At 43.5% G+C, this 15357-nt stretch overlaps 2 protein-coding genes across 7 annotated transcripts in view; one reads left to right on the top strand and one right to left on the bottom strand.

Moving 5' to 3' along the window:
• The window catches only part of LOC146641936 (tensin-1-like), a 132531-nt gene extending 131564 nt beyond the window's left edge, over nt 1–967 (top strand). For all 6 annotated transcript variants that reach the window (XM_085399461.1, XM_085399459.1, XM_085399460.1 and 3 more), the window contains one exon: nt 1–967. This exon is cut by the window's left edge and continues 2146 nt beyond it. The gene's annotated coding sequence lies outside the window, so the exon portion shown is untranslated.
• Nucleotides 968–2095: 1128 nt separating this feature from the next.
• LOC146641935 (macrophage mannose receptor 1-like) lies at nt 2096–2836 on the bottom strand. Its single transcript, XM_085399465.1, has one exon. The coding sequence runs from the start codon at nt 2834–2836 to the stop codon at nt 2096–2098; it is 741 nt and encodes a 246-aa protein (XP_085255591.1).
• Nucleotides 2837–15357: the final 12521 nt, after the last annotated feature.

Raw genomic sequence — 15357 nt, 5'->3', positions numbered from 1 at the left:
GAAAAAAAGGAGGAGGCCAACCTCGAATGCAATATGAAAACAGCTTTTATGCATCCGTTACAGTTACAGTTATAATTTTGCCAAAGATTCATACGTCTATGCTAACTTGCTGCATGCTGCTTCTCAGTTTCCATTTGTTTTGTGTTTCATTCATTTTTCAGTCTAGCTCAACTTGAGCAGCCAGGTTATTATGGGATGTTCGATATTAAATAATTGCAAGACAGCAAGACATTGAGATGTCTTGCAATGACAAAAGTATTTTGGGGGTGGGCAGGCGTTTGTTGTCTCCAAAATGTATTTGCTTAAGATTGAAAAGTCCCACTGTGCCCATCTCAAAGAAGAACAATGAAGTTCTGTTCAATTACCAAAACATTAAATTTCAAATAGACGTCAGTGCTGGAGGTAGATAAAGTCAGACATGTCTCATCGTGATGCTAAAGCTCTGCACTTGCAGCCTTGTCAGACCTCCAAAGGTGTCCCCCCCCCCCCCCCCCCCCCCACCCTTTGAGAGTCATTGATTTATTTATTCTTATTTATTCTTTCATTTCCTTACAAATTTCCATGTTTCATTGTCACAGCTTTGCAGTTTTTACAGTGTTAATGATTTTAGGATTGTACGGTGGCGCTTTATTGAAAGCAAAGAGGTACAGTGCACTTAAATCAATGTCATTTGAAAAGAAAAACTAAAGAACTAAATGTTGAAATACAATTTAAAAAAATCTAAACTATATTGTACCTGTTGGCTTTGAGTCAAGAGTTACCTTGTTGTTTCATTGAAATTAAAAAAAAAAAGATTCTGTGACCCCTTGTACAGATGAGACTTGTATGTTGTATGAATGTTCTACTATGGATGTGCAAAAGGGTCTCAGATTTTGTCTACGCTTATCATTTACATTATGCTGTCATGGCTTACCTGTTCCTGAGGAAAAAAATGAAATAAAAACATTAAAGCAATACAGATACATTACGTTAAAGGCATGTGGGTGTTTTTTTTTTACTGCGCTTTTTTAATACATGGGTTCAGACACTGACTTCTTAGTCTGACCCTCACCCAGAACCAGTTTGATTAGAGAGACCCTGGCATGGAAAAATTACCTGGAGGGATCATCTGGGCTGATTTGACATTCATGAAGGCCAAGCTTGGAGCCTCATTTGATATTGCTTAGTGGGAATGTATCTTAAATGCACAGGGCTTGGCTCGGCCTTAACAAACCGTACGGGTCTGTTCTATGGACGCACCACTCACCATAGCGGTCTGGTAATTTGGCGGTAGTCAAAGGCAATTCAATCTGTACCTGTTTAAACTGGATTTAGGGACACAGGACTGTCAGGTGAGGGGGTTCACAGGAGTGAGTTTATTTTTAGCCCCTCAGCTGCACATAGAGTTTGTCCATAGTGGGCGAGATAATGTTTTTCCTGCACCTTACGAACTGAGTGCCATCACAGATTATGCACCTTTTTTGGAGTCTCTGGTGAGGTGCTGAAAAGCTCCCCAACCGGGGAATCCACGGTCCTAGTGAAGCAAGCCGACATATGGGTGTGTGATTGATTTTGTAATTGTATTATGAGACCTGAGGCCACGTCATGGACACTTGGGTCAAGAGAGGCTGGTGGTGTGGTGGATCAGGTGATGAAGGAAGATGCCAGACTAGAATGCCCAAACATTTAATCAGTGGTCCCCTGAATCCTCAGACCCTGATCTAATCTTATTGAAATTAATTATAGAAAGTTTAGTGCTACTGAACTACTGGTGTGACATACCGGAGTCTGAATATTTATTATTTTTGTCTTTTAATATTTAAATGTGTTTAAGAAAGTACAGAAAAGGTGAATATTATGAACAAAATCTGGAAAATATTTCATATTATTTTTATGTTTTTTTTATTTTTGTTTTTCATGCTTTTCTCAATGAAACAAAAATCATAATAGATAGTGCTTGTAAAATAATGAAATGCTGACTTTGTCACACAATAGAAATGAGACGATTACACATCAATTAGGGAAAATGCAAAGACAGAGATGAGAAAAATAACCAAAATGTATTAAACACAGCAAATAATTTGTGATTTAAATGTATTTTATGAAATAAAGTAGCTCAGTAGCAAATAAATTGTAGTTTCTCCTCACAATTATGAGCCTCCCAAACACCCTTAGTCCCTCGTGTCACCTGTAAGGCACCACACTTCGTCTTAGTACTCGGGCACAGTGGCTTTCCCCCTTGACTCCAGGCCTCGTAATCCATCATCTCCCTGTCTACCCACAGCCAGTCCTCAGATAAGAAGCGCAAGCCAATCCAGACGACTTCTTTTGTGTTATGTTTGCTCAGCTCTTTCTGGATGAGCAGCATCTCGGTCTCAGATGCCACACTGGCCAGGTCCTCGTGGTGCTTCCTGCAGTACTCCAGAGCTTCCTCCCAAGTCTTTTCCTGCTTCACCACTATTGCTCTGTAGCAGAAAAAGGGTCTTGTGTTACCTGGATACGCATCATGCCACCTGCCGTTTTTGTTTATAAAACCACTGTTTTCATTATTTCGGTTGTCAGGTTGATCTGTATTCCAGAAAATCCAGGTCAACGCTCCACCTCCTGACCACAGCCATTTGTCTTTGTCTGAGTGGTTCCTTTCCAGTCCAAACCAGACACCGTCATTGACACTGGGAAAGAGCTCCATCAGTTTTTCATTATCCTGTTTATTACTAACCGGGGCCAAGTCTGTATAGTTCTGCCGACAATAACTCAAACTTTCACCCCGAGTCTTTTCCTCGTTCACACAAACATACTTGCAAAAACTTGTAGATAAGCTCAGCAGGAGCAGGATCCTGAAGAAGACCTGATCCATTGATGTGTCGTTTCAAGCAGTCTTGAAAAGAAAAGGAAGGCCATGGAGAGCTTTTAAAGCAAATAAAAGAATTTTAAAATGAATCCTAAAAAGCGACACTAGTGAAGTGAAGCTAAAATAGGGGAAATGTGCTCAAACTTTCAAGTGCAAGTTAAAAGATGAGCTGCAGCATTTTGCACCCTCTGTAGATGAGTAATATATGATGCGCTGACCCTGATATAGAGTGCATCACAGTAATCCAGCCGAGTCCTAACAAAGGCGTGGATCACTGTCACAAAGTGCTGCCGTGAAAGAATTGGCCAGCTGCCTGAGCTGAAAGAAGCTAGATTTTATCACTGCCTTAATCTGATTTTCAAACTTCAGATCACAGTCCACTTTTTTCCTTTTCTGTCTGGTTGTTCACACTACAAATAAAATGTGACAGCAAATGTGCTCTAGTGTGAACAGTTCACGGCCCTCAAAGTGGCCCGCATGCGCAAAAGAAGACGTCACACACAACGGAAGTAAAAATGGCGGCTACAGAGCTAGTAGGTGTTGTTGCAGCAGTCTATCAATTTCTGCACAGTCGTAACCGACAGAATTTTGACAAATTACTTAGAGAAAGAAGGACACTTAGAAAAAATTAACAATGGCCGCCATGCTTTCTCGTTTGTCTTCTCCAGCGCTGATAATTGGCATCTGTCTTGTGTCAGTGACATAAAAGACAGATTTAATGAGACATCAGCATAGAAAATCTTAAACAAATGCTGAATTTGCTTAATCAAAAACGAGAGACTGTGACTTTGCAGCTGACAAACAACTCCTGTTTGTGTATGCAGACGTAATTTCCAAACAGCCTCCTTTGGAAAACAAATGAAGATCAAAGAAGGACATGATGGCATGACATTCAAACAGGTTGAGGGAAGAATAATATATAGTTATATAAGCTATTTTATATATAGTACACGCAATAATAATATGAGAAACCAACAGAGGGATTTTTAAAATTTATGCATGTAATGAGAAACTGATGTTCTTGCATTTTTTAACCTTTTTTTCTACAGCTTTTATCATTTTTATCATTTTTTCCTACAAAAATGAAACATCAAAAACATTCAAGTAAAAGCTTATGTATAAGAGCTTATGTATAAGAAATTAGTTGTTGCAGTGCTGTTACTTACTGTAAGTACATTGTCAAATTATTAACTTTCTTTGACAGCAATTGTGTCTAATCACAAAAACAAGGGACTAGAAACTCTATTCAAGGTGACAAAAGACCATAGTTATTGGAACAAGCTAAACAAAACATTTAATTTGCATAAGGAAAAAGTGAAGTTGTCCTGGCTCCTACATTAGATAAACAAATGAGTTTGCAGGAACAAAGCAAAGTCATTTTTCATGTTGTCGCAATGAAAGGTCAAGAGAATGGACTGAAAAAAATTAATATATTATGTAAGCTGTGTAGAAATCATTGTATTGTTTTTCCCATTTTTGTTGTCCTTTAAACATTCTTTCTTTTTTAAATTTAGCATCCTGGATCATTTCACCCAGTGTTTTGTGTTTTTGGGTTAAGTTTTATTCTGTGAATTATGACTTTCTGTTTTTATCATATTTTATAGCTCCTGGTTGGCAGGTTTCTGTTTTGTTTCTGTCCTAGTATTTCGCAGTTCTGTGTTATTATCTGAGTTCTAGTTCATAGGCTTTGTTATTTGGCTTCCCTGTGTTCTGTGTTGTGTACTCTTTACTAGTGGTGGGCGAATCAATCCAAATATGGATAGTATTAATACCAAGTCGGCATCGGATCGATAATAACCTGGTGAGATCGATTCTTTACTTTGAGTTCTGCTCGTTTACAACGCTGTGCTTTCAGCAAAGACGAAACAGCCGGGTCGCTGGACTCGCCGCTCCTAAGTCAGCGAAGAGCAGGCACACTTTGCTCCCCCCCCCCTTATGTTTTGGTGTTGCAGCCAAGGCTCCGGGTTCGCTGTCCACACTGCGACGCGAAAACGTTTTCAAATTTATCCGCTTGGAGAGTTTTCAAAACGCTGCGTTTTCCTTGAACAAAAACGCAGTCTCAGTGTGGACGGAAGACCAGAACGGCGAGAAAAAGATGCGTTTTCAAATGAAAACGAATTAGTGTGGACATGGCCTGAGATAGTGGTGACGCAAATTTGAAGGCTAGAACCCAGCCCACGTAGATTGCGAAGGCCGGCTCCTCCGAAGGATGCAGCCCCTGAACTGAGACACAGCTATAGTGTGTTTTTTCCTTTGCTCGTCACTGGTCCGTCTGTGTTACCTCGGCGTGTCACCCTGTGTGGTATTCTGTGTATCCCTGCATATCATTCTGCATGTCATGATTTTAGGTTTGTTTTGTTAGCTTTCCCAGTTCAGGTTATTTCTTAGTTTCTGTCTTTGCCATCTCCGCTTCTCTTTGTATTCAGACATTTGGAATAAAGCTCACTCGTTGTAACGCCAGTGCACTTGGGTCCTCCTCTCATATTCTCCATTCGTCTGCCACTGCAGCCGTGACAAGCATGTTGCAAATTTGCCTTTTAATACGGTCCGTAGCACGGCAGGCCACAGGAGTGTCCCAGAAATGCAAAGACTTTGTTTCTTTATTTTTCACTATACGCAGTAACGTTGCGGTTTTCAGCTACTACAAACTACTAAATAAATTGTGCTAGAGTGCAAGAATTAGGGTAATGTGCAACAGCCAGCCTCTTCTGACACTGTCCTCTCAGCCTTCCACTCCACCTCTTACTGCAACTAAACAATAGTGATCTGCGAATCATGAACGAATCGTTCAATACTCGAGAATCACTTTACTGACTCATGAATCATGATTCACAAGCTCAACTGACTCACTGACTCATCCCTGTTGCTGTTAGCAGTAATGTATCTAGCTTATAATTAAAATTGTGGAGAAAAACACAACATCCAGTATCGTAACAAAAGAATTTCTGCTCTGAACTGGGAGAAAAAACCCTGAGTAGAAGCTCACATCAAGAAAATAGCTCCTCGGTTCACAGTAGCATCGCTCTGCTAACTTGAGTTTACAATAGGGTTCATTCGCTCGGTCAGCAGGTGGCGGTATCCTCGTACACTGGGGAGTACACTGCCATTAAACGAACAAAAAAAGAAGAAAATCCCTGCACATGCGCGGTACGGATCGGGTAGACCCGATTTGTACGGTCCGACTTTGCACATGCGCAGTAAGGATCGGGAGTCCCGATCTGTCACTATCTTTTTATTTTTTTGTTTTTGTCTACTTTATATTAAATGTTTCATTATCGGAAACATTTTAAAAGATACTTGTTATTCTTAACATCTTAACAGATACTCTGACCTGTAACTATCGTAAAATGCTTCGACCGGAAGTAGACACCTTTCGTGCATGCAGGGTACCGATCGGGTTTCTGGTACGGATCGTGTAGTGACACCCCTCCCTCCTGGCTCACAGCTTCTTCTTCTTGATTGGCAACCAATGTTAAGGCGCATTACCGCCCCCTGGCTCACAGCTCAGTGGACATTTAGATGAGAAAATATATATTTAACACATTTAAGGAAAATACTAATAAAATAAAAAATTAAAATAAAATAAAATAAATGGTTATTAAGCAATTTTGATAGGAAATTGCTTAATTTTAGAAATGTTTTTGCTCTTTTTTGCTCTATAAAATAGTTGTTTTCTTTTAGAATCATTCATCTTAGCAGTAGGATTTACATGAAAAGAGAAACAAATTAAGTTTGAGTGATTATGTAAATTTTTTGCACTCTCTGGTCGACTGACTCAGTGAATCAAATGACTCAAAAAAATCCAATTCACTTTGGTGAGTGACTCATTAAAACTTGATTCAGTAAAAAAGAATCAAATTTACCATCACTACTAAGCAACAACCACACCCTGCCACAACATGGCTGTTGTTGTTTTTTGCATTCTTGCTTTGCTTATTATACTGTCATTATATTTTGTGTGGTAATGATTTCAGCAAAGATCATAGACCACTCTCTCTATATATATTGTGATTTTTTTTATCGTACATTTTTTTCTTACCATATAAACATAATTATGTCAAAGTTGTACATAGAAAAAATAATACTATGAACATTCTGCTTGCTTAATTATTAAATGTTATACCATCTTATCAACTAATAAAAGCTTTTTTTTAAATTACTTGCTGCTAGTAGCTAAAAGTCTTTAGCTGAGAGAACTTTGGTGAATGTTTTCTACAGGTGGGTCATTGTACATAAAAGACTCCTAAAAATTCATTTCTTTTATATTATGAAATTAACAAATGTAGAGGTTAGGAGAAGAAACTGGAAGAGGACTGAAGAAAAATAGCTCTATATATTGTTTGAGAGAGATTAATTATTAATATACTTTGTAATTTCCAACTGCTTTTCTCTTTCAGCCATATTAGACATTAATCTTTTAACACATTGAACTGGCTTTTGTTGATTTTTGCATTGTTGCATGACCTATGCTAACATTAATGTGTAGTTTTATGTGAAACTCATATCCTTTAAATCTTTAAATTTCTCTTTCTGTTTGTATTCTATACCTCACACACATTAAAAACACATGCAGGTAGATGTAAAGTGGAAGGTTATTGGGAGTGAAACCACCAAACAAATTTTTTAGTTTGCATACAGCAAAGTGCAAACGAAGTCATCATTTATACTGTCACACCATTAACATGATGGAAAACAACACATGAATGGCAAATTGAAAGACCATTAAAGAGTAATAAAACTTCTAACCGTTCCCATAATTTAATTCAAAAACACAGTGGACAATTAGTATACCTGTACTGTAAACACAATTATAAATTGTAAGAGTAATATTTTTAAGGTATTTTCTCTTATCTGCCTTCAAATTGCCTTTTCTTACTTTTCCTTTTTAACTTTAACTTTTATCAAAAACATTTTCTTTTGTGTTTAAGTATGTCTATGACAAAATGTAAAGAAATGTAAAATGTACTTTACTTTTCATACATAAGGCGCACCGGATTATAAGGCGCAATACGTGAAACAAAACAGTCAGATAAGTAAAACTTTACTTAACTCTTTCTTCTTGCTTTCTTGCTTCGTCCACTTCCGTACCATTGATTAATTAATATTGAATTCCCTCACAGCTGCTCTATTCCCATGTTGTTGCAGTATATTAATAACTAACCTTGTATTGTGGATGGATTATCTCAGTTGTTCTCCTGACTGAAGTTCAGCCCGTTTACAGCATTCTGCCATGCGATTGCATTTGTCCCTGACCATTGGAAACCCTTGTGTTAAGCTAGCATTCATCCTTTAGCTTACAGTGTGTATGTTATGCTAACATAGCTTTGTTGCTAGCAATCACGTAGCACATTATTATATACCAGCTAGTGACTTAATTGTCACACCTGGTAAAGCAGCAACGCTGATCATTTTATTGAAGATGAAAGAATTTAGACAGTTTTTAACTCTCAGTGATGCTGCAGTGTTCATTTGACTTTGGGACCGGAAGCGGAGTTTGAACCCAGATTTCTCTGCGAGGCTCCTGACGGTGGCTGTAATGCTCCAACAATCCATCAAGCGGTGTGGCTTCGTAGCTTACCAAAGTCGTACTAACACTTTTTGACAGAGTTTTGAGCGCCGTGCACTACATAAAATCAGTTCGAGATGAGTAAGCACAACCAGAATTCCTACATAAGGCGCACCGGATTATAAGGCGCACTGTCGATTTCTGAGAAACTTAAAGGATTTTAAGTGTGCCTTATAGTGCGGAAAATACAGTATATTAGTGTTTTATCATATTATTTAAAAAATTATTCATTACAATGAAATATTAGCTACATAAAGTAACAGAGAGGGCCAGAGTCCACATAATCTGCGTTTTTGAAGTATATATATATATATATATATATATATATATATATATATATGTAGCCTGGGAAATGGTTAGCCACGCAGGACACAATTACTGGGGTTCTTAATGTGCAGTTTTATTGTCAATGACGACTGAATAAACTAAAAAAAAATGTCCTTTGACCTTTACTTTTGTCAAACAGCGGCCATATGGACTTGTACTGAACATCTACAGCACGAGAGGTAACGTGGCAAAGTAACAGAATAACCTATTAAACAAAGATGCGCCACTACAATACGAGGAATAAAAGAAATGAAATGAAATACAAAATACAAAAATACGGCAGTGGCCTCTGTATTCCACAGAAATCTCTGCTCACTTGCAATACTGGAGCACACAGATGATCTCGCAGCTTATCCCTTGCATGGAGAAAATAGCCGCTCCACGCTGCACATACAGGTCCAACAATTTAACTCCTTCACAACATTCCCATTCCACATCCACAACAAAAAGAAAAGTAAACAGGAAGTCCCAAGATGCATTTCTTGTTAAGTTTTTTTTGGAAAACTGCAGTTAACCCTTAAGCACTGCCCCCCCCCCCCCCCAGTGACCACAATATGCAACTACACAAACCTATAAAATTAACAGCTTCAAGTGCACACAACATGCAGATATCCAAAGAAATAGCACAAGCAATAACATTAAATTACCCAATAACATTCTTGTCTTACCATACATGGAAACAAAGAAACAACATTTTAAGACCCCTTTTTGAACCTTAAATGGATATTTGGTTAACTGAAATGGAAAATATTATTATTAATTTACCACTCGGCTACATATATATATATATATATATATATATATATATATATATATATATATATATATATATATATAGGGGATGTTGTCTGGGGGCTTTTGCCCCCTGGTAGGGTCTCCCATGGCAAACTGGCCCTGGGTGAGGGACCAGACAAAGAGCGATTCATAAGACCCTTATGAAAAGGACACCGAGGGAACAGTTTACCCTGCCCGGGATAGGGTTACCGGGGCCCCGCCCTGGAGCCAGGCCCGGGGAGGGTGCACGAGGGCGAGCGTCTGGTGGCCGGGCCTTAGTCCATGGGGCCCGGCCGGGCACAGCCCGAAGAGGAGACATGGGCCCATCCTCCCGCAGGCCCACCACCCGCAGGAGGCGCCATAGGGGTCGGGTGCATTGTGTGCCAGGTGGCGGCCAGGAGCGGAGGCCCTGGCGGACTGACCCCCGGCTGCCAAGACTGGCAATAGGGACATGGAATGTCACCTCTCTGGTGGGGAAGGAGCCTGAGTTAGTGCGTGAGGTTGAGAGGTACCGGCTAGATATAGTCGGGCTCACCTCTACGCATGGCTTGGGCTCTGGAACCAGTCTCCTGGAGAGGGGCTGGACTCTGTCTCAGTCTGGAGTTGCCCCTGGTGAGAGGCGGCGGGCTGGGGTGGGTATTCTAATATTCCCTCGGCTTGCTGCCGGTACGTTGGGGTTTTTCCCGGTGGACGAGAGGGTTTGTTCCCTGCGCCTTAGGGTCGGGGAACGGGTCCTGACTGTCATCTGCGCTTATGCGCCGAGTGGCAGTTCAGAGTACCCAGCCTTCTTAGAGTCCCTGGGGGGGGGGTGCTGGAGGGTGCTCCACCTGGAGACTCTGTTGTCCTGCTGGGAGACTTCAATGCTCACGTGGGTAACGACAGCGAGGCCTGGAGGGGCGTGATTGGGAGGAACGGCCTCCCTGATCTGAACCCGAGCGGTGCTTTGTTATTGGACTTCTGTGCTAATCACAGTTTGGCCATAACGAACATCCTGTTCGAACATAAGAGTGTCCATAAGTGCACGTGGCACCAGGACGCTCTAGGCCGTAGGTCGATGATCGATTTTGTAATCGTATCAGCAGACCTGCGACCATATGTTCTGGACACTCGGGTAAAGAGAGGGGCTGAGCTGTCAACTGATCACCACCTGGTGGTGAGTTGGATCAGGTGGCGGGGGAGGACGCTGGACAGACCTGGTGCACCTAAACGCGTAGTGAGGGTGTGCTGGGAACGTCTAGCAGAGGCCCCAGTCCGCGAGATCTTCAACGCACACCTCCGGCAGAGCTTCAACAGCATTCCGAGGGAGACTGGGGACATTGAGTCCGAATGGACCATGTTCAGCGTCTCCATTGCCGAAGCTGCTGCATTGAGCTGCGGCCGCAAGGTGGTTGGTGCCTGCCGTGGTGGTAATCCCCGAACCAAATTGTGGACACCAGAGGTGAAGGGAGCCACCAGGCTGAAGAAGGAGTCCTATCGGGCTTGGTTAGCCTGTGGGACTCCGGAGGCAGCCGACAGGTATCGACAGGCCAAGCGGAATGCGGCTCGGGCAGTGGCTGAAGCAAAAACTCGGGTGTGGGAGGAGTTCGGAGAGGCCATGGAAAAAGACTTTCGGACTGCCTCGAAGAGATTCTGGCAAACCGTCAGACGTCTCAGGAGGGGAAAGCGGTGCTCTACCTGCACTGTGTATAGTGCTGGCGGAGCGCTGCTGACGTCGACTGAGAAAATTGTCAGGCGGTGGAAGGAATACTTCGAGGACCTCCTTAATCCCACTGACACGTCTTCCGAGGAGGAAGCAGAGTCTGGGGATGAGGGGAATGACCCGCCAATTTCCGGGGGCGAGGTCACTGAGGCAGTTAAACAACTCCTTGGTGGCAGAGCCCCTGGTGTTGATGAGGTCCGCCCCGAGTTCCTGAAGGCTCTGGACGTTGTAGGGCTGTCCTGGTTGACACGCCTCTGCAATGTTGCGTGGAGATCAGGGGCAGTACCTGTGGACTGGCAGACCGGGGTGGTGGTCCCCATCTTTAAGAAGGGGGACCGGAGGGTGTGTTCCAACTACAGGGGGATCACAGTCCTCAGCCTCCCTGGGAAAGTCTATGCCAGGGTGCTGGAAAGGAGAGTTCATCCGTTAGTCGAACCTCTGATACAGGAGGAACAATGCGGTTTTCGTCCTGGTCGCGGAACACTGGACCAGCTCTTTATTCTCTCCAGGATACTTGAGGGTGCATGGGAGTTTGCCCAACCAGTCTACATGTGTTTTGTGGACTTGGAGAAGGCATTCGACCGTGTCCCTCGGGGTGTCCTGTGGGAGGTGTTGCGGGAATATGGGGTGTCTGGCCCATTGCTACGGGCCATTCGATCCCTATACAACCGTTGCAAGAGCTTGGTTCGCATTGCCGGCAATAAGTCGGACTCGTTCCCGGTGGGTGATGGGCTCCGCCAGGGCTGCCCTTTGTCTCCGGTTCTGTTCATAATTTTTATGGACAGGATTTCTAGGCGCAGCCAAGTGGCGGAGGGCTTTCGCTTTGGTGGCCTCAGAATCTCATCTCTGATTTTTGCAGATGATGTGGTTCTGTTGGCTTCATCGGGTGAGGGCCTCCAGCTCGCACTGGAACGGATCGCAGCCGAGTGTGAAGCAGCGGGAATGAGGATCAGCACCTCCAAATCTGAGGCCATGGTCCTCAGCCGGAAAAGGGTGGAGTGCCCACTCCGGGTCGGGGATGAGTTCCTGCCCCAAGTGGAGGAGTTCAAGTATCTCGGGGTCTTGTTCGCGAGTGATGGGAGAAGGGAGCCGGAGATCGACAGACGGATTGGGGCTGCAGCTGCAGTAATGCGGACGCTGCACCGGTCCATCGTGGTGAAGCGGGAGCTGAGTGTAAAAGCGAAGCTCTCAATTTACCAGTCACCCTCACCTATGGCCACGAGCTGTGGGTAGTGACCGAAAGAACGAGATCGCGGATACAAACGGCAGAAATGAGCTTCCTCCGAAGGGTGGCTGGCCTCTCCCTTAGAGATAGGGTGAGAAGTTCGGCCATCCGGGAGGGGCTCAGAGTAGAGCAGCTGCTGCTCCACATCGAAAGGAGCCAGCTGAGGTGGTTCGGGCATCTGACAAGGATGCCCCCTGGGCGCCTCCTGGGTGAGGTGTTCCAGGCATGTCCCACCGGGAGGAGGCCCCGGGGCAGACCCAGGACACGCTGGAGAGATTATATCTCTCGGCTGGCCTTGGGAACGCCTTGGTATTCCCCCGGATAAGCTGGAGGAGGTGGCTGGGGAGAGGGAGGTCTGGGCCTCTTTGCTTAGGCTGCTGCCCCCGCGACCCGGCCTCGGATTAAGCGGATGAAGATGGATGGATGGATATATATATATATATATATATATATATACACTCAACAAAAATATAAATGCAACACCTTTGTTACTGCTCCCATTCCCCATGGGATGGACGTAGAGACCTAAAATTCATTCCAGATACACAATATAACCATCCCTCCCAAACAGTGGTCACAAATCAGTCCAAATGTGTGGTAGTGGGCACATCTGCTATATTGAGATAATCCATCCCACCTCACAGGTGTGCCACATCAGGATGCTGATCTGACATCATGAGTAGTGCACAGGTGTACCTCAGACTGCCCACAACAAAAGGCCATCCTGGAATGTGCAGTTTTTTGCGCTATTGGGGGTCTGTGCGAGGTTGTTGGATATTCGTGGGAACTGGTACACGCTGTCGTATACGCCGGTCAAGCACATCCCGAACATGCTCAATGGGTGACATGTCCGGTGAGTATGCTGGCCATGCAAGAACTGGGACATTCTCAGCTGCCATCTGCCCTGAACAATGTGAACCATGATTCATCCGTGAAGCGCACACCTCTCCAACGTGCCAGACGCCATCGAATGTGAGCATTTGCCCACACAAGTCTGTTACGGCGACGAGCTGGAGTCAGGTCAAGACCCCGATGAGGACGACGGGCATGCAGTTGAGCATCCCTGAGACGGTTTCTGACAGTTTGTGCAGAAATTGTTTGGTTGTGCAAACCAATTGTTCCAGCAGCTGTCTGGGTGGCTGGTCTCAGACGATCTTGGAGGTGAACCTGCTGGATGTGGAGGTCCTGGGCTGGTGTGGTTACACGAGGTCTGCGGTTGTGAGGCCGGTTGGATGTGCTGCCATATTCTCTGAAACGCCTGTGGAGACGGCTTATGGTTGAGAAATGAACATTCAATGCACGGGCGACAGATCTGGTTGACATTCCTGCTGTCAGCATGCCAATTGCACGCTCCCTCATTGCTTGTGGCATCTGTGGCATTTTGCTGTGAGACAAAACTGCACATTCCAGGGTGGCCTTTTGTTGTGGGCAGTCTGAGGTACACCTGTGCACTACTCATGATGTCAGATCAGCATCCTGATGTGGCACACCTGTGAGGTGGGATGGATTATCTCAATATAGCAGATGTGCCCACTACCACACATTTGGACTGATTTGTGACCACTGTTTGGGAGGGATGGTTATATTGTGTATCTGGAATGAATTTTAGGTCTCTACGTCCATCCCATGGGGAATGGGAGCAGTAACAAAGGTGTTGCATTTATATTTTTGTTGAGTGTACTTTGTAATTTCCAACTGCTTTTCTCTTTCAAGCATATTAGACATTAATCTTTTAACACATTGAACTGGCCTTTGTTCACTTTTGCATTGTTGCATGACCTATGCTAACATTAATGTGTAGTTTTATGTGGAACTCATATCCTTTAAATCTTTAAATTTCTCTTTCTGTTTGTATTCTATACCTCACACACATTAAAAACACATGCAGGTAGATGTAAAGTGGAAGGTTATTGGGAGTGAAACCACCAAACAAATTTTTTAGTTTGCATACAGCAAAGTGCAAATGCTCCAACAATCCATCAAGCGGTGTGGCTTCGTAGCTTACCAAAGTCGTACTAACACTTTTTGACAGAGTTTTGAGCGCCGTGTACTACATAAAATCAGTTCGAGATCAGTAAGCACAACCAGAATTCCTACATAAGGCGCACCGGATTATAAGGCGCACTGTCGATTTCTGAGAAACTTAAAGGATTTTAAGTGTGCCTTATAGTGCGGAAAATACAGTATATTAGTGTTTTATCATATTATTTAAAAAAGTATTCATTACAATGAAATATTAGCTACATAAAGTAACAGAGAGGGTCAGAGCACTACGATGATTTTGACTTTTGCCAGTGTCACCTCGAAACAGTTTCACCCCAGTCCTTGGATTCCTCAGGCCTCCAGAGACGACACGAGGACTCAGTAGTTACTTCACAAAACTGTTATTCATCCACAATCACTGATGCACCTTCTAGAAGGGAGATGTACAAGACCGGGCAATTCCTCTGCAAGATCTCCATTACCCGCTGTTTTATAGAAGCGACCCCCACCGTAAACCCTATATGATGTGCCATAAAACTAAAACACTGTGTTTGTGTATGTGTGTGCAAGCACGTGACTGCCTGCGTGTGCACATACCTGTGTGTGTGTGTGCATGTGTATATATGTCTCTGTGTGAGGGACTTCCTGCCGGTCATAAAAGTCCATCTCCCGTCCAGACCACAGTTATCCAGTTACAAATACTGAGACCCCCACCCAGGTATCCCCTGGAGAATTTCCACTCATCTCTCTTTGTTTTACTTTCACAGCTCAAGGTGGGGGAGGGTCTCCTACAAGTCTACTCCTAACTTTGTGACACATTTAGGCCTTTATTACATCCAGGGCAGTTTCAGTGTCTTTACAATACTTCTACATCCTATCTAACACATTTCTAAATCCTAAAATAAGCTACAAATATCTTCACCAGTAAGTGGCAGTAACAGCTAGGACAGATG

This window comes from Rhamphochromis longiceps, linkage group LG23 (assembly GCF_057381845.1).
Source record: "Rhamphochromis longiceps isolate RC_006_pf linkage group LG23, R_longiceps_female_GT1.1, whole genome shotgun sequence".
NCBI classification, from domain to species: domain Eukaryota; kingdom Metazoa; phylum Chordata; class Actinopteri; order Cichliformes; family Cichlidae; genus Rhamphochromis; species Rhamphochromis longiceps.
Note: the sequence above shows the minus strand (reverse complement) of the source record. Positions and strands in the feature narration are given on the sequence as shown.